This window comes from Entelurus aequoreus, linkage group LG13 (genome assembly GCF_033978785.1).
Source record: "Entelurus aequoreus isolate RoL-2023_Sb linkage group LG13, RoL_Eaeq_v1.1, whole genome shotgun sequence".
NCBI lineage: Eukaryota > Metazoa > Chordata > Actinopteri > Syngnathiformes > Syngnathidae > Entelurus > Entelurus aequoreus.
The window spans coordinates 14,029,835-14,049,834 of NC_084743.1; the positions used below are offsets into that span (position 1 = coordinate 14,029,835).

The 20,000-nt window shown below is 39.9% G+C and overlaps 1 protein-coding gene across 8 annotated transcripts in view; it reads left to right on the top strand.

Annotated features, from left to right (window-relative positions):
• Nucleotides 1–20,000, top strand: part of stxbp5l (syntaxin binding protein 5L) — a 516,749-nt gene that overhangs the window by 437,490 nt on the left and 59,259 nt on the right. For 5 of the 8 annotated variants that reach the window (XM_062067484.1, XM_062067485.1, XM_062067486.1 and 2 more), the window contains one exon: nucleotides 1,024–1,089. In XM_062067484.1, the coding sequence (XP_061923468.1) occupies nucleotides 1,024–1,089 (66 nt within the window). Of the gene's footprint in view, nucleotides 1–1,023; nucleotides 1,090–18,325; nucleotides 18,431–20,000 lie in introns of all 8 variants that reach the window. The other 3 variants (XM_062067482.1, XM_062067483.1, XM_062067489.1) reach the window with 1 other exon arrangement.

The following is a 20,000-nucleotide window of genomic DNA, read 5'->3' on the forward strand; positions in this document are numbered from 1 at the left end:
TCTCCATTGTTCATTAAACAAATTGCAAAAGATTCACCAACACAGACGTCCAGAATACTGTGGAATTTTGCGATGAAAACAGAGCTTTTTGTATTGGATTCAATGGTGTCCGAATACTTCCGCTTCAACCATTGACGTCACGCGCATACGTCATTATACATAGACGTTTTCACCCGGAAGTTTAGCCGGAAATTTAAAATGTCACTTTATAAGTTAACTCGGCCGTATTGGCATGTGTTGCAATGTTAAGATCTCATCATTGATATATAAACTATCAGACTGCGTGGTCGCTAGTAGTGGCTTTCAGTAGGCCTTTAAAAATAGCCAAAGAAGGGGCCTGTCGTTCCGAGGGATGCGATACATTATAAAACAATTATTAATGCAACTTTTTTTCCATACAGTATTAGGGATTATTGTGTGTTTTGGTACCGGTTCCTAATTCTCGATAGATCCCGCTGACTCACGTACAAAACCCCAAAACCAGTCAAGTTGTCACGTTGTGTAATTCGTAACTAAAACCCAGAATACAATGATTTGCAAATCCTTTCCAACTTATATTCAATTGAATAGACTGAAAAGACAAGATATTTAATTTTTTTTTTTTGCAAATATTCATTAACTTAGAATTTAATGGCAGCAACACATTGCAAAAAAGTTGTCAGTTCTCCAGAGGAGAAAAGAAAAGAAACGGCAGATCAACTGGTCCAAAAAGGGGGGTCAATTCAAAACCTAGAGTATACAAATGAGTTTTAAGATGGGACTTAAATGCTCATCACCACGCATCTCAGTATCGGCACACCCCTAATGTATACGTACAGTATGTCTACATATCTACGTGTACACATGAACATTGGTATAAGTGGGCTACAAACGTCATATATTTTCTCCAAAAGGGGGTTAAAAGAGAAAGAAAAGAAAAGAGGTCTCAGAGTGGCTGACATGAAGCTGTCGAACGCGTCTCACCACCGATGGTCAAATAATCACACCAACCTTCTGTTTACTATCTTCTCTTGCCTGTGGCAGGCCTTACTGAACTCTCTGACAACCAGCAGTCTGTTGACATGGAGAGGAGCAAGTCGCCCACCTCAGGTAACCCGGCACACACACGCACACACACACACACACACACACACACACACACACACACACACGCTCCACCAGGCTATTACTTTGCGCTATGTTGGGGAGCCATTATCCTCCAGGTTCAGCTGCGCCCGCGGTACGTTGTCTGGGGGGCCGCTGACCTTTTCGCCCGCGCCGGTTTCGCTCGATGCTTGTTCTTTCAGTCTTTTGATGTGCTGACGGAAGTATTGAAGTGACGTGTGGCTCTTAGAAGTGGAAGGTTTATATCTGCTCATGTCGTGTGTGTGATGTCCTCATGCGTTGCGGTTCATGTTTCGGCGTTTTATTCATTGATGTTGTGATGGGGTTACGTACACCAGTGTTCCCACACATTTATTTATTTGTGGCGGCCCGCCACGAAAGAATTACGTCCGCCACAAAAAAAAAAAAAAAAAAAAAAAAAAAAAAAAAAAAAAAAAAAAATTAAATTAATTTTTTTTTTTTTTTTTTTTTTTTTTTTTTTTTTTTGTCCTCTCCAGCTTCTCAGGCAAATCATATAGTTGATGTATTGCTTTTTTTTTTGTCCTCTCCAGCTTCTCAGGCAAATCATATAGTTGATGTATTGCATCAGCTGTTCAGATTTACTTTACAAAAGAGAAGTGTAGGATACTTCTCTTGTTGCCTTATTTGTATTTGACTTTATGAAATGTATTTATATTAGAAACACAACATTTGTATATAACAAAGGGTGCAAAGTATGCAGGCAGTAGGAAACACATGGTTAAGTGTAGGGAGTAAAACTGATGGCAGTCTAAAGCTCCAGATTTTTGGAGCTCTTTGTTCAGTGGATCAGATGTTTGATGAAGCTCTGTGTCTATCTACCACCACTACTGTTTTCTGTTTATTTGTTACTGACTGTGGCAGGACACCTCTGCCTCTGTTTCACTTTATGTTGCTGGTAAATAATATGGTTGTAGTAGTAGGCTAAAGTTAAATTATTTAGTATGCACTAATTAAAGGGGCAGAGCTTTGAGACATTTTAGCTTTTATATTTTATAAGATGTATTTTTTGTAAGAACCACAATTAATAAATATATTTCAGTGAATAACTTATTGTTCGAATCTGTATATAAATATGTACATAAAGTGTTGTAATTATATTGTAAAATGGATGGACGGATGGACGTTTAAAACAAAACTGTTATTATTAAATAGTAAGTATACATTTTTTGAGCCTTTTTAGAGAAAATCAAATCATTGTAGTAAATTATGCAAATTACTCGATTATGTTATGGTAACCACGCCCATAGCCACGCCCATAGCCACAGGTATCTTGGCAGTTTATGGGAAACACTGTACACCATTGCGGGTTTATGTGCTGTGGTGCAACTATTCGCGGAGCTTTGTTGAAAACGCATTAATGCTCAAAACTTTGCTTTACATAGGGAAACTTTAGTGGAAAAACCTGTGTGGAAGACTTCCTCTTCAGGGTTCCTCAGACCACCAATCACGGACATGACAGCTTCGTTCATAGTTCGGAACAGTGCTTTATTTTGCAATATGAGTCCTTTTTTGGTGCTTCCCAGCCATCGTCTTTTTACTCCAGGGGTGTCCAAAGTGCGGCTCGGGGGCCATTTGCGGCCCGCAGCTAAGTGTTTACCGGCCCGCCACACATTCTGGAAATGCTATTGCAAAGAATAAAAATGAAAACATTAAAAAAAGTGGAATGAGGGGAAATCTAACGAGAAAAAGTCGCAATGTTGACACAAAAGCTGCAAAGCAGGCTGTTTTTTTAATTTATTTTGTTTTTCTTTCTTTTTCTTTTTTTGCCACTGCTCCAAAAAAAAAAAATAATGACAAAAAAAATCCATGTTATAATGAATTATTTTCAAAGCTCCAATTAGTTCAAATTTTTCACTTTAAAATGGTTTTATGTGGTAAATATTGCATATATTGTGTAGTTGCCATGTAAAAACTAAGTTTTCTTTGACAAAAGAGCATAAAACAAACAAAATAATAGTTCAAATGTAAAATTGACAGATATATCTGAAGTTGATCTCGTAATTTAAGTGTTAAAAGTTAAAAAAACCTAATAAAAATGTATCACTTTATGAGTGGGGCACCTTTTGGATCCCAAATATATTTAGTGGTATTTTATTTATCTTTTCACTGTGATGACTCAAAAAAATGAAATAATTAAAATCAATGGTGTCCTGCATTATTTATATTTTAGGGCTCTAATTACTAAATACTGCATATTTCAGTTTTACTATAAAAAACAAAGTTGTTTTTGACAGAAAAGCCATAAAACCTTTTTTTTTTTTTAAGTTGATATAGAGATTTACTGTAAGCGTTAAATAAAAAATAATAATAGAAACTAGACTTATTTTTAACATTTTAATAACTGAGACCCTTTATGGTCCCCGGGACCCCTAAAGGTAAAATAAACACAAAAAAATCCATATATTTTGTTTTGGTTTGAAATGAAAAATATCAAAATGGCCCCCACATGCTTTAATTTTTCCGTTTGCGGCCCTCAGTGGAAAAAAGTTTGGACACCCCTGTTTTACTTAAATGAGCACACGAATGGTTTCCCTCCAGTGTGTCGTCTGTCTCGCTCTCGCTCGCACTCCACCACCAACTGCCCTTTCCTTCCCGGCTGCTGCCTTTTAACAGAGCGACAGGTGATTAGACCAGCAGTCCCGGGTGTGTCATCCACACACCTGTCGCTAATCTCGAAGCCGGTCCTGGCACACCCAGCTTCGCTGCAGGTCTGCAGGCCACGCCCCCCACAACTTGTATTGGGATGCTCACTTTTGCAGGGTAGAGTCATCCCAGTTTTTTTTTTTCATAATGAGAGGCAAAAGTGCAATTTCAATAAGTGTGGTAAATTTTAACCAACTTGTGGACAATATGAGTGACTCAGGTCATTGACCATGATGTGTGCTTTATTGATGCCAAAAGCACAGAATTTATTAATACGACCCAGTCCAAACAACCTATCCTAGTCATGGTGCAAAAAAAAAAAAAAAAAAGTCAACACAGATGGTCACTTATAACAGTGGTCCCCAACCACCGGGCCGCAGCCCGGTACCGGTCCGTGGATCGATTGGTACCGGGCCGCACAATAATTTTTTTTTTTTTTTTTTTTTTTAAATTAAATCAACATAAAAAACACAAGATACACTTACAATTAGTGCACCAACCCAAAAAACCTCCCTCCCCCATTTACACTCATTCACACTCATTCGCACAAAAGGATTGTTTCTTTCTGTTATTAATTTTTTTTTTTTTTTTAAATAGATGACATCTATTAAACAGACAAGAAGCAAGGAATCATGCAGAGACAGAGTTCAATTTTGCTCAATTGAGGAGAGACGTTTTTTTTGGGCTGTACTCTTAGTTACAGATCCAAACTACGCTCTAAAGTTCAGCCCACGTGCTCCTCTATTTATTCGGGAGCTCCCTGGTTACATCACTGAAGCTGCTGCTGAAGGAGGCGGGGTCATTTCAGCAACCCCAGTTAGACACAATATATGACCATTCAACAAATGCGAATGTGCTGACACTCGTGATATCGCCTTGTCTCTGCTCTGTCTGCGTCACGGTACTCGATGTCCGGCCTTGGCAGTCAGCAGGCCGGATTTGGACACAAACACTTTTTATCTGTCGATTTGCACAGATAGAAAAGTACAACTTCAGCACAATTGATAATAACTATAGCAACGGCCTTTAAGCATAAGAGTCGTGTGATAACTTATACATAATTATTCTAACACCCGATAATGAACTAATGACACCACCATCTTGACTTTGAACACACCGCACACGGGCGAATGAAGGGCATACTTACTCAACAGCCATACGTGTCACACTAATTGTGGCCGTATGAACAATGCCAAAACTGTCATAAACCTGTGCCATATAGTGAAACCACACTAAACAACGACAAAACACACTTTGGAAGAATATTTGCACCGCAACACAACATAAACACAACAGAACAAATACCCAGAATTCCTTGCAGTACCAACTCTTCCGGGACGCTACAATATAAACAAACCCCATAAGTGGATCTACACCTAACATCCACTGTAATGATACCAAGTACAATAGCATGTTGAAGAGGTTAATTTAGCCTACTAATGTGTATTTATGAATGGTTGATTTATATAGGCTAGTAAGGTTACCTTACTAGCCATTTACAAGTACAATAGCGTATCTAGTCGATACTACTATGATTACATCGATATTTTTTAACATAAAAAAAATATTCTTTGGGTTTTTTTTCATTTATATTATGTTTATAAACTCAGGAAATACGACCAATGTATGATCCTGTAACTACTTGGTATCGGATTGATGCCCAAATGTGTGGTATCATCCAAAACTAATGTAAAGTATCAAAGAACAGAAGAATAAGTGATTATTACATTTTAACAGAAGTGTAGATAGAATATGTTGCAACAGAAAATATGCAGATAATCACAATAAATGAACAAGTAGATTAATAATTATTTTTTACAGCTTGTCCTTAATAATTTTGACAAAATAATAGAATGATAAACGACACAAAATATTACTGCATACGTCAGCAGACTAATTAGGAGCCTTTGTTTGTTTACTTACTACTAAAAGACAAGTTGTCTTGTATGTGCACTATTTTATTTAAGGACTTAAGTACAATAATAAACATGTGTTTAATGTACCCTAAGATTTTTTGTTAAACTAAAGCCAAAAATGCCATTTTTTGTGGTACCCTTTATTTTGAAAAGTACAGTAAAGTACAGAAATACTGTTGGCACCGGTACCAAAACATTGGTATCGGGACAACACTAATACCCACACACACCGAGCACCCGTCTGAGTATCCGTCATAGCTCAACCTATTTCTGATGCTCTATTTTGGCAACCAGGTGCGTTGAGCAGTGCAGGCGCGCACAGCGTGTTGGTTAGGAGTCCGCGCCAAGGAGACGGAGTGACATCTCAAAGAGTCCAAGCTGGAGCCGGATGACTAAAATGTGGGTTTTGTGCCAAGCCAATTTGAGGCACAAAGTGAGGTGTGTAATTAAAGCCCCAAGTGTCATGGCAACAGTGGGGGAGGACACGCCATCAAGTGCCTGTCCTGAGGATGGCATGCACACGTTCATGCGCTCATTCATGCGCTCATTCATGCGCTCATTCATGCGCTCATTCAGCCAGTCAACTTTTTGCAAGCCGATACAGATATGCTGTCGATAACGTCCAAATCGGTCAATGGTATTTCTATTGTACTGTATGTAGTGTTGTCCCGATACCAGTATTTTAGTACCAGTACCTAAATGTATTTCGATACTTTTCGGTACTTGCATTATTGACTTTATTTTAACAAAAAAAACTTAGGGTACATTAAACATGTTTATTATTGCAATGTTGTCCTTAAATAAAATAGTGAACATACTAGACCAGTGGTCCTCAACCACGGTACCGGTCCGTGGACCGATTGGTACCGGTACCGGTCCGTGGACCGATTGGTACCGGGCCGCGGCCGCACAAGAGATTTAAAAAAAAAAAAAAAAAAACATTTTTTTTTTTATTTTTTTAAATTAAATCAACATAAAAAACACAATATATATATTATATATCAATATAAATCAATGCAGTCTGCAGGGATACAGTCCGTAAGCACACATGGTTGTATTTCTTTATGACAAAAAAAAAAATAAAAAAAATAAAAAAAAAATTTTTTTTTACTACCCCTCCCCCCCGGTCCGTGGAACAAATTTTCAAGCATTGACCGGTCCGCAAGTACAAAAAGGTTGGGGACCACTGTACTAGACAACTTGTCTTTTACTAGTAAGTAAACAAACAAAGGCTCCTAATTTGTCATTTCTCATTCTATTTTGTCCAAATTATGAGGGACAAACTGTAAAAAATTGATTATTAATCCACTCGTTCATTTACTGTTAATATCTGCTTACTTTCTGTTTGAACATGTTCTATCTACACTTCTGTTAAAATGTAATAATCACTTATTCTTCTGTTGTTTGATACTTTACATTAGTTTTGGATGATACCACAAATTTAGGTATCGATCCGATACCAAGTGGTTACAGGATCGTACATTGGTCATATTCAAAGTCCTCACGTGGCCAGGGACATACTTCCTGACTTTATAAACATAATATGAATTTTTTTAAAAGGAAGAAAAAAAATAGTGACGATAAAAAATATCGATGTAATCACCCTAGTATCGACTAGATACGCTATTGAAGTTGGTATCATTACAGTGGATGTTAGTTGTAGATCCACCAATGGCGTTTGTTTGTATTGTAGCGTCCCGGAAGAGTTGGTGCAGCGGGGAATTCTGGGAATTTGTTCTGTAGTGTTTATGTTGTGTTGCGGTGCAAATATTCCTCCAAAGTGTGTTTGTCGTTGTTGTTTAGTGTGGTTTCACTATAAGCAAGAACAACTTAATTGATTTTCTTTAAACCTTTTAAAAGGACTGGCTTTAGGCCAGTGAGGAATCCTTTGGAGGGGATCCAGGCCATACCCAAAATCTGCTTTGTGGCAAATTTTTCACCTCTCAATTGATTCAAATAGTCAATAATCCGACATATATGCAGGAGATGTGCCATTTTGTAACGATCAAAGTTATTGTTTGTTCAGTCTGGGTGGTCTGTGCTACATCGAGTCATTGAAGCGTCTTTAAACCGGATCCCCTCAACGCCCTGACTGCTCCTACAAATTCTGTCGATTAAAGTTATGAACAGAATCGGTGACCAAGGGCAGCCTTGGCTGAGTCCAACCCTCACTGGAAACGTGTCCGACTTACTGCCGGCAATGCGGACCAAGCTCTGACACTGATGGTACAGGGAGCGGACCGCCACAATCAGACAGTCCGATACCCCATACTCTCTGAACACTCTGCGCAGGACTTCCCGAGGGACACGGTCGAATCCCTTCTCCAAGTCCACAAAGCACATGTAGACTGGTTGGGCAAACTCCCATGCACCCTCAAGGACCCTGCCGAGAGTATAGAGCTGGTCCACAGTTCCACGACCAGGACGAAAACCGCACTGTTCCTCCTGAATCCGAGGTTCGACTCTCCGGCGAAGCCTCCTCTCCTGTACACTTGAATAGACCTTACCGGGAAGGCTGAGGAGTGTGATCCCACGATACTTGGAACACACCCTCCGGTTCCCCTTCTTAAAGAGAGGAACCACCGCCCTGGTCTGCCAATCCAGAGGTACCGCCCCCGACGTCCACGTGATGCTGCAGAGTCTTGTCAACCAAGACAGCCCCACAGCATCCAGAGCCTTAAGGAACTACGGGCGGATCTCATCCACCGTGGAGCTTTTTAACTACCTCAGCAACCTCAGCCCCAGAAATAGGAGAGCCCGCCACAGATTCCCCAGGAACTGCTTCCTCATAGGAAGACAGGTTGGTGGGATTGAGAAGGTCTTCGAAGTATTCCCTCCACCGATCCACAACATCCGCAGTCGACGTCAGCAGAACACCATCCTCACCATACACAGTGTTGACAGTTCACTGCCTCCCCTTCCTGAGGCGGCGGATGGTGGTCCAGAATCGCTTCGAAGCCGTCCGAAAGTCGTTTTCCATGGCTTCCCCGAACTCCTCCCATGTCCGAGTTTTTGCCTCCGCGACCTGTCCGCTGCCTCCGGGATCCTATGAGCCAAAGGAACCCTATAGGACTCTTTCTTCAGCTTGACGGCATCCCTAGTTCCGGGTTCTAGGATTACTGCCACGACAGGCACCAACAGGTTTGTAAGACAGACAATAAATTGGGTTAATTTTTAGGGCGATGATCTGAAAAGAAGTGCTTCTTGTGTCAAGTCTTTTAGAATCGTGATGTGCAAAAAGGTCATAGTCATTGGGGTTGATTATAAGCCTGTCATTTGCAAATGAAGAAATGGCAGACATGTCAACCAAGACAGCCCCACAGCATCCAGAGCCTTAAGGAACTCCGGGCGGATCTCATCCACCCCCGGGGCCTTGCCACCGAGGAGCTTTTTAACTATCTGGGCAACCTCAGCCCCAGAAATAGGAGAGCCCACCACAGATTCCCGGGGCACTGCTTCCTCATAGGAAGATGTGTTGGTGGGATTGAGGAGGTCTTTGAAGTATTCCCTCCACCGAGCCACAACATCCGCAGTCGAGGTCAGCAGAACACCATCCTCACCATACACGGTGTTGACAGTGGACTGCCTCCCCTTCCTGAGGTGGCGGATGGTGGTCCAGAATCGCTTCGAAGCCATTCGGAAGTCGTTTTTCATGGCTTCCCCGAACTCCTCCCATGTCCGAGTTTTTGCCTCCGCGACCTGTCCGCTGCCTCCGGAGTCCTATGAGCCAAAGGAACCCGATAGGACTCTTTCTTCAGCTAGACGGCATCCCTAGTTCCGGTTTCTAGGATTACCGCCAACAGGTTTGTAAGACAGACAATAAATTGGGTTAATTTTTAGGGCGATGATCTGAAAAGAAGTGCTTCTTGTGTCAAGTCGTTTAGAATCGTGATGTGCAAAAAGGTTATAGTCATTGGGGTTGATTATAAGCCTGTCATTTGCAAATGAAGAAATGGCAGACATGTCAACCAAGACAGCCCCACAGCATCCAGAGCCTTAAGGAACTACAGGCGGATCTCATCCACCCCCAGGGCCTTGCCACAGAGGACCTTTTTAACTACCTCAGCAACCTCAGCCCCAGAAATAGGAGAGCCCACCACAGATTCCCCAGGAACTGCTTCCTCATAGGAAGACATGTTGGTGGGATTGAGGAAGTCTTCGAAGTATTCCCTCCACCGATCCACAACATCCGCAGTCGAGGTCAGCAGAACACCATCCTCACCATACACGGTGTTGACAGTGGACTGCCTCCCCTTCCTGAGGTGGCGGATGGTGGTCCAGAATTGCTTCGAAGCCGTCCGGAAGTCGTTTTTCATGGCTTCCCCGAACTCCTCCCATGTCCGAGTTTTTGCCTCTGTGACCGCCGAAGCCGCACACAACTTGGCCTGTCGGTACCCGGAGTCCTATGAGCCAAAAGAACCCGATAGGACTCTTTCTTCAGCTTGACGGCATCCCTAGTTCCGGTTTCTGGGATTACCGCCAACAGGTTTGTAAGACAGACAATAAATTGGGTTAATTTTTAGGGCGATGATCTGAAAAGAAGTGCTTCTTGTGTTAAGTCTTTTACAATCGTGATGTGCAAAAAGGTCATAGTCATTGGGGTTGATTATAAGCCTGTCATTTGCAAATGAAGAAATGGCAGACATGTAAACCAAGACAGCCCCACAGCATCCAGAGCCTTAAGGAACTCCGGGCGGATCTCATCCACCCCCGGGGCCTTGCCACCGAGGAGCTTTTTAACTATCTGGGCAACCTCAGCCCCAGAAATAGGAGAGCCCACCACAGATTCCCGGGGCACTGCTTCCTCATAGGAAGACGTGTTGGTGGGATTGAGGAGGTCTTCAAAGTATTCCCTCCACCGATCCACAACATCCGCAGTCGAAGTCAGCAGAACACAATCCTCACCATACGCGGTGTTGACAGTGGACTGCCTCCCCTTCCTGAGGCGGCGGATGGTGGTCCAGAATCGCTTCGAAGCCGTCCGGAAGTCGTTTTCCATGGCTTCCCCGAACTCCTCCCATGTCCGAGTTTTTGCCTCCGCGACCTGTCCGCTGCCTCCGGAGTCCTATGAGCCAAAGGAACCCGATAGGACTCTTTCTTCAGCTTGACGGCATCCCTAGTTCCGGTTTCTAGGATTACCGCCAACAGGTTTGTAAGACAGACAATAAATTGGGTTAATTTTTAGGGCGATGATGTGAAAAGAAGTGCTTCTTGTGTCAAGTCGTTTAGAATCGTGATGTGCAAAAAGGTCATAGTCATTGGGGTTGATTATAAGGCTGTCATTAGCAAGTGAAGAAATGGCAGACTGCAGGGAATAATGGAAACTGAGATGGATGAAATGTGTTGCTTGAACTTGCCAGCTGAAGCGAACGGGGTGAATTTTAACGTCCACCTCCCCCCCGCGGCTGCCTTGTCGTCTGCTTATTGAAGCAAGACAGCCGTCGCATGTTTTTCAACTCCACCCCCCAGACATTCTTTAGCATTCCGTCCGACGTTTCTGTCATCAGGCGCGGTAATTTGCATTTCTCCTTTCCAGAAACGCCGTCGCCTTTCTGTCCTGGGTCTTGCGGGTTTTTTTCCCCGGTTTTGACGGGTCTCCGTGCCGTGTTTGGCTGCAGCGTACACCCCCCCCCCCCCCCCCCCCGCCCCTCCACCCCAGGTAGGACCGCGTCAGGAGTCGGGGCTAATAAGCTGACACGCCGCCGAGCCGCGTCCTGCCTGGCGGGGTATATTTAGCCGTGTCGGGGACTGGAGATGGTGCGCAGGAATATTGTCACCGGGAATGGATTCTTGCAGGTCAAGTGGTTTTTATGAGAAATGTAACAATGCCAGTATTTCCAATTACTGTCTATTTCAAGCCTTCAGAATTACCGAAAGGTCTGAGTTGTTCATAACGTTGCTGCATTATACGCACAGTGGTAATTGGATTTGATTTTCGGCGCATTGCACGTTTGCATGAACGTGCATTATGTAAACAATTATGGTAATTATGTTGTCCTAGATATCCTAGAGCTATCTTAGCTACCTAACGTGCCTCCATACACCAAATCCAGTCGGCAGCTGCAGTCACGATGCCGCACCGCCATCCAAGGCCAAACCTTTGTGCGTCAGATGCCTCTTTTCACAAAGCGGCATGGGTGGGCGGCGTTGATGCACATCATTGTTTCACCTCACCGACTCCATGTTTTTTCGGATGATGACAGAAACAGCTGGTTTGTGCGGAAGCTTTTGTTGTCTTCTTTTCCGATGGCAGCACACATTTGTTTTCACTTATCCACTAAATAATAGGAAAATAGACAAATATTCAATAGGGCTGCAACTATCTATTACCAAACCCGAAACCAGTGAAGTTGTCATGTTGTGTAAATTAGGGATGTCCGATAATGGCTTTTTGCCGATATCCTATGTTCCGATATTGTCCAACTCTTTAATTACCGATATCAACCGATACAGATATATACAGTCGTGGATATAACACATTATTATGCCTAATTTGGACAACCAGGTATGGTGAAGATAAGGTCCTTTTTTAAAATAAAAAATAAAATAAAATAAGATAAGATAAATAAATTAAAAACATTTTCTTGAATAAAAAAGAAAGTAAAACAATATAAAAACAGTTACATAGAAACTAGTAATTAATGAAAATGAGTAAAATTAACTGTTAAAGGTTAGTACTATTAGTGGACCAGCAGCACGCACAATCATGTGTGCTTACGGACTGTATCCCTTGCAGACTGTATTGATATATATTGATATATAATGTAGGAACCAGAATATTAATAACAGACAGAAACAACCCTTTTGTGACAATGAGTGTGAATGGAGTAGGGAGGTTTTTTGGGTTGGTGCACTAATTGTAAGTGTATCTTGTTTTTTATGTTGATTTAATTTAAAAAAATAAAATTAAATTAAAAAAAAAAAACAAAAAAAAAAACGATACCGATAATAAAAAAAAACGATACCGATAATTTCTGATTTTACATTTTAAAGCATTTATCGGCCAATAATATCGTCAGGCCGATATTATCGGACATCTATGGTGTAAATGGTAAATAAAAACAGAATACAATGATTTGCAAATCCTTTCCAACTTATATTCAATTAAATAGACTACAAAGACAAGATGTTTAACGTTTGAACTGGAAAACGTTGTTATTTTTTTGCAAATATTAGCTCATTTGGAATTTGATGCCTGTAACATGTTTAAAAAAAGCCGGCACAAGTGTCAAAAAAAGACTGAGGAAGTTGAGGAATGCTCATCAAACACTTATTTGGAACATCCCGCAGGTGGACAGGCTAATTGGGAACAGGTGGGTGCCATGATTGGGTATAAAAGCAGCTTCCATGAAATGCTCAGTCATTCACAAACGAGGATGGGGCGAGGGTCACCACTTTGTCAACAAATGCCTGAGCAAATTGTTTAAGAACAACATTTCTCAACCAGCTATTGCAAGGAATTTAGGGATTTCACCATCTACGCTCGGTAATATCATCAAAAGGTTCAGGGAATCTGGAGAAATCACTGCACGTAAGCCATGATATTACGGACCTTCGATCCCCGCATCAAAAAGCGACATCGGTCTGTAAAGGATATCACCACATGGGCTCAGGAACACTTCAGAAAACCACTGTCAGTAACTACAGTTGGTCGCTACGTCTGTAAGTGCAAGTTAAAACTCTACTATGCAAAGCCAAAGCCATTTATCAACAACACCCAGGGGCCCGAGCTCATCTAAGATGGACTGATGTAAAGTGGAAAAGTGTTCTGTGTCCACATTTCAAATTGTTTTTGGAAACTGTGGACGTTGTGTCCTCCGGAACAAAGAGGAAAAGAACCATCCGGATTGTTATAGGCGCAAAGTTCAAAAGCCAGCATGTGTGATGGTATGGGGGTTTATTAGCGCCCAAGACATGGGTAACTTACACATCTGTGAAGGCACCATTAATGCTGAAAGGTACATACAGGTTTTGGCATCCAAGCAACGTTATCATGGACGCCCCTGCTTATTTCAGCAAGACTGCCAAGTTACGTTTTACAACAGCGTGGCTTCATAGTAAAAGAGTGCGGGTACTAGACTGGCCTGCCTGTAGTCCAGACCTGTCTCCCATTGAAAATGTGTGGCGCATTATGAAGCCTAAAATAGCACAAGGGAGACCCCCGGACTGTTGAACAACTTAAGCTGTACATCAAGCAAGAATGGGAAAGAATTCCACCTGAGAAGCTTCAAAAATGTGTCTCCTCAGTTCCCAAACCTTTACTGAGTGTTGTTAAAAGGAAAGGCCATGTAACACAGTGGTGATCATGCCCCTGTGACAACTTTTTTGCAATGTGTTGCTGCCATTAAATTCTAAATTAATTACTATATATCTTGTCTTTGCAGTCTATTCAATTGAATATAAGTTGAAAAGGATTTGCAAATCATTGTATTCTGTTTTTATTTACCATTTACACAACGTGACAACTTCACTGGTTTTGGGTTTTGTAAATGGTAAGGGTGTGAAGCTTCGGGCACCTAACGATCCGTTCCGATTTCTGGGGTGACGATTCGATTCAGAATCGATTCTTGGTTCGAACCGAGTTTTATTTGGTATAATAATTATAATGAAACTTTTTCAAAACAGGTTGCAGGTTAGAAAAACTCCATCTGGTTGCATGGAGATGGCCTAAAAACATCTCTAAAAACATATTTTTTTAAATAGATTCTTATATTAAAAAAAAATAAAAAATATGTTTTAAATTGATGATTGAAAATTATGAATCGATTTAGTATCGTAATGAATAAGAATAATAGTACTTTGTATGGAATACTTTTCAAAGAACTAAATTCCGATTTCCTCTTTTTTAAACCAACTTTGCAGCGCACAATCATCTGTTTCATGGCTGTTGCCGCAAATCTTAACCACTGATTACCGTATTTTTCGGAGTATAAGTCGCACCGGCCGAAAATGCATAACAAGGAAGGAAAAAAAACTTATATAAGTCGCACTGGAGTATAAGTCGCATTTTTGGGGGAAATTTATTTGATAAAAGCCAACACCAAGAATAGACATTTGAAAGGCAATTTAAAATAAATAAAGAATAGAGAACAACAGGCTGAATAAGTGTACGTTATATCAGTGGTCCCCAACCACCGGTCCGCGGCCCGGTACCAATCGGTCCGCGGACCGGTATCACTGCAGACTGTATTGATCTGTATTGATATTGTGTTTTTTTATGTTGATTTAATAATTATTTTTATTTTTTTTTATTTTATTTTTTTTATTCTTCTGCGGCCCGGTACCAATCGGTCCGCGGACCGGTACCGGGCTGCAGAAGAATTTTAAAATAAAATTTAAAAAAAAAAAAATAATAATAATAATAATTGTTTTTTATGTTGATTTAATTAAAAAAGAATTTTTTTATTTATTTTTTTATTTTTATTAAATCAACATAAAAAACACAATATCAATACAGATCAATACAGTCTGCAGGGATACAGTCCGTAAGAACACATGATTGTATTTCTTTATGAAAAAAAAAAAAAAAAAAAAAATTGAAAATCCCCCCCCCCCCCCCCTGGTCCGTGGGACAAATTTTCAAGCGTTGACCGGTCCGCAGCTACAAAAAGTTTGGGGACCACTGCGTTATATGAGGCATAAATAACCAACTGAGAACGTGCCTGGTATGTTAATGTAACATATTACGGTAAGAGTCATTCAAATAACTATAACATATAGAACATGCTATACGTTTACCAAACAATCTGTCACTCCTAATCGCTAAATCCCATGAAATCTTATACGTCTAGTCTCTTACGTGAATGAGATAAATAATATTATTTGATATTTTACGCTAATGTGTTAATAATTTCACACATAAGTCGCTCCCGACTATAAGTCGCACCCCCGGCCAAACTATGAAAAAAACTGCGACTTATAGTCCGAAGAATACGGTACACTTTTCTTTTCTTTGGAACAAAACCTCTCGCTCTGGTGTACGTTAGCACTAGCCATGTTTTGCTAGGTGCGTGAATCTACACTAAGAAAGATAAGGGGCAAGGGTGGAAGCTACAGAAGTTCCTTTGGGAAGAAAATGTGCCTGAGCAAGAGGTGAAAAAACGTAATTTTTTTTAATCGTCTGCAACAAAAAACACAAGTTTACTGTTACTGTTTTTTAAATCCACATACACATAGGAATATTATCATGTCAATGTAGGTGTATGTGACCCACCCATAACGTGTCACATTTTTGTGTTGATTTATTTATTTTATTTTATGGTTTGAATTCGTTTTTGGAGCTGTCATTCCACATTTATCACTATTCAAATTGGTCAGTAGGGGGCAGTAGGGCGTTTCTTCCCAATTGAATGCTATCACCTGCAGACCGGAAGCTTCTCGTCATTCTGATGAGAGCGACCAGTCTGTAAACATCTGAAACGTCCTGTGTGATTTTTCCTCCTGTATAACAGGTTAGTTTTGGTGAGTCCACTCACTGAATAATATCCATGTGATCTTTATACGTTTAAGTACACATTCTGATGGTGGAGCCTAACTCTGAAGTGTTTGTGAGTTGTAGTTTGTATTTGTGAATGAATCCAGTGCACAGCTGCATTAATCAATACAAAATGGCGACGTGAGTGCGCAATGTTTGTATAGGAACTTCTGATCCTAATTCAGACTCCCAAATTAGAGCTCCCGTTTTCTTATTGATTTTATAATGTATTTGTGTGTAATGTGTGTGTTCTGAAAGAGGTTTCACATGCTATTTTGTTGTGTTTAGACATGGTTATATAAGTTAAGCTCTCAGGAATGGTCAATGAACATTTCAAGTACAGTAACTTAAAGCTGCTATTATAAGAAGAAGAATATGAAGAAAAGTAAAGTATTTGAATGAATGTCGCTAAAAAGTGCATTAAGTTAAAGGTGGATATTCCCGAGAAAGACAAGACAGTGAAATAATGTCTAATTGGGCACTATATTGTATGTTTTGGAGCAGGGGTCACCAACGCGGTGCCCGCGGGCACCAGGTAGCCCGTAAGGACCAGATGAGTAGCCCGCTGGCCTGTTCTAAAAATAGCTGAAATAGCAGCACTTACCAGTGAGCTGCCTCTATTTTTTAAATTTTATTTATTTACTAGCAAGCTGGTCTCGCTTTGCCCGACATTTTTAATTCTAAGAAAGACAAAACTCAAATAAAATTTGAAAATCCAAGAAAATATTTTAAAGACTTTGTCTTCACTTGTTTAAATAAATTCATGATTTTTTTTACTTTGCTTCTTATTACTTTCAGAAAGACAATTTTAGAGGAAAAAAAATACAACCTTAAAAATGATTTTAGGATTTTTAAACACATATACCTTTTTACCTTTTAAATTCATTCCTCTTCTTTCCTGACAATTTAAATCAATGTTCAAGTAAATTAATTTTTTTATTGTAAAGAATAATAAATACATTTTAATTGAATTCTTCATTTTAGCTTCTGTTTTTTCGACGAACAATATTTGTGAAATATTTCTCCAAACTTATTATGATTAAAATTCAAAAAAATTATTCCGGCAAATATAGAAAATCTGTAGAATCAAATTTAAATCTTATTTCAAAGTCTTTTGAATTTTTTTTTAAATTTTTGTTCTGGAAAATCTAGAAGAAATAATGATTTGTCTTTGTTAGAAATATAGCTTGGTCCAATTTGTTATATATTCTAACAAAGTGTAGATTGGATTTTAACCTATTTAAAACATGTCATCCAAATTCTAAAATGAATCTTAATCAGGAAAAATTAGTAATGATGTTCCATAAATTATTTTTTTAATTTTTTCAAAAAGATTCGAATTAGCTAGTTTTTCTCTTCTTTTTTTCGGTTGAATTTTGAATTTTAAAGAGTCGAAATTGAAGATAAACTGTTTCAAAATGTAATTGTCATTTTTTTCGTGTTTTCTCCTCTTTTAAACCGTTCAATTAAGTGTAAATATCATTAATTATTAATAATAACATAGAGTTAAAGGTAAATTGAGCAAACTGGCTATTTCTGGCAATTTATTTAAGTGTGTATCAAACTGGTAGCCCTTCGCATTAATCACTACCCAAGAAGTAGCTCTTGGTTTCAAAAAGGTTGGTGACCCCTGTTTTGGAGTGATGATGTGGATATGTAAAAAAATATATGGCAAAGGCATACAGTATTGTTATGGTAATTATAACTCCAGTGATACAGTAACGGTTTAATGATAGTTTATTGAGTGTTTTGATGTACATAGAGGTGAAGATAAAGTCAAATACATTGACATGATAATACAAAGTGACAAAATATATGGGAAATGAAGTGAATTGTGGATTTATAATTTCTGTTTATAAATTCTGATGAGAGCGACCAGTCTGTAAACATCTGAAACATTCTGTGTGATTTTTCCTCCTGTACAACAGGACATTATTATCTGACTGCTTGTCCTGGCTACCTGGGACCTGCAACATGTACAATGAAAAGTTGTAGTTGTAGTTGGTGTGTCATGTCACCCTTCAAACCTGTTACTAACATGTCTCCTTTGAATGAGCGCCGATTAATGCCCCGCTGTACCGGCGAGTGTCTCTTTCCTCACTGTTCCGTCCATCGCCTTTTTGCCCTGAAAAGTCTTGTCTGTTCTGTTGGATCTTCCCCATTCCAGTTCATTACCCAAGCTCCCTTCACAATGACCCCCGCGTCCTACCAGAGCCCGTGGCCAGTCTGAGAGCCAGCCACTGCAGCCCGGTCTTTTACTTATTGGACAATGGTAAGAGGAGGGGACGAGTCCCCGGGGTCCGCCTCGTAGACGTCTGCTTGTGGCTTTTGCACCGTATGCACTAATGTAGCGAGGGAGTGGATCATGGCAAGTGGGATGTTTTTTTGGACGGTAAATGTGTGTGTGTGTGTGTGTGTGTGTGTGTGTGTGCTTTGCCGTGTTGCACCATGCATGCTAAGTGCGCTACCACACTGTGAGCAATGTCCCTTATAAAATACACACTTTGTATCGAGCTGTACTGCAATTCATTTCTGAGAACAAGCTTCTTTTTTTTTTTTTTACATAAAATCAATACACACGCACAATCGGGCCCCCTCACACCTCGATAATAGGAGCCATGTTGCTTGCAGTGTCGCTAGAAGGAACGAAGTGTCCTAACAGGAGGCCATTCTAACGTCTTCATGCTTCCACGCAGGTGACTGTCTCCCTGCTCTTGTCGCAGCTGGGTAGCCGTGTTATTTATTCATGTGTATACGAGATGTGGTAGTATTTCAACGCTTCTCCTGTCTCGAGTTCAATCCCTGCATCTCCACTGGAATCACACAATATTGCCAGTGCAAAATTAACTTAAAGGGGTACTGCACTTTTTCTTTTTTCTTTTTAGAATTTTGCATGTTATTATGAATATCCCTGACCACCTGAGGGCACCACAGACTGTGGATGTTTTTAAGAAAGGCTTAAAAACCCTTCTTTTAAAAAAACCCCATTTGTTTTAGATATATGCATACTAGTTCTAGCTATTAGGCTGTTCTAGTTTTTATTTTTTTTTAGCTTTTTATTTGTATTTTATTTTTTTAATACACTGTAGCACTTTGAGGTTGTTTACTCAATGTAAAGTGCTTTTTACAAATAAAATCTATTATTATTATTATTATTACTACTACATTACCATATTTAACCATATTTCTAGGACAATAAGGCGAACTTAAGCTCCAATAATTGTCTTAAAAATCAACCTGATGCGCCTAATGTACAAATTAATTCTGGTTGCGCTTACCGACCTCGAAGCTATTTTATTTGGTATATAGTCTAATGATCAGTGTGACCAGTAGATGGCAGTCACACATAAGAGATACAAGTGGACTGCAGGTTGCAATCTAAATCATAAAATACGGCAATTAGGAGGTGGCTAACAATGCAGCTAATGGGAATGGTTTTTTGCGCCCATAAAGCGCTATAAAAAAAACTTCAAAACACCACCAAAAATACTCCATTTACGTCTTGTTACCTGAATATTAACCAAGTATTAGCGATATTGTTAATACAAACACTAATGTCTCTCATGAAGTCTGTTATTATTAGTAGTTATTACACCATTGATGCTTAAAATAAGCAAAATATGTAAATAGTACATGTTATTATGAATGTAACGGCTACTACATTACCATATTTTACCATATTTCTAGGACGATAAGGCGAACTTAAGCTCCTATCATTTTCTTAAAAATCAACCTAATGTACCAAATAATTCTGGTTGCGCTTACCGACCTCGAAGCTATTTTATTTGGTATATAGTCTAATGACCAGTGTGACCAGTAGATGGCAGTCATACATAAGAGAT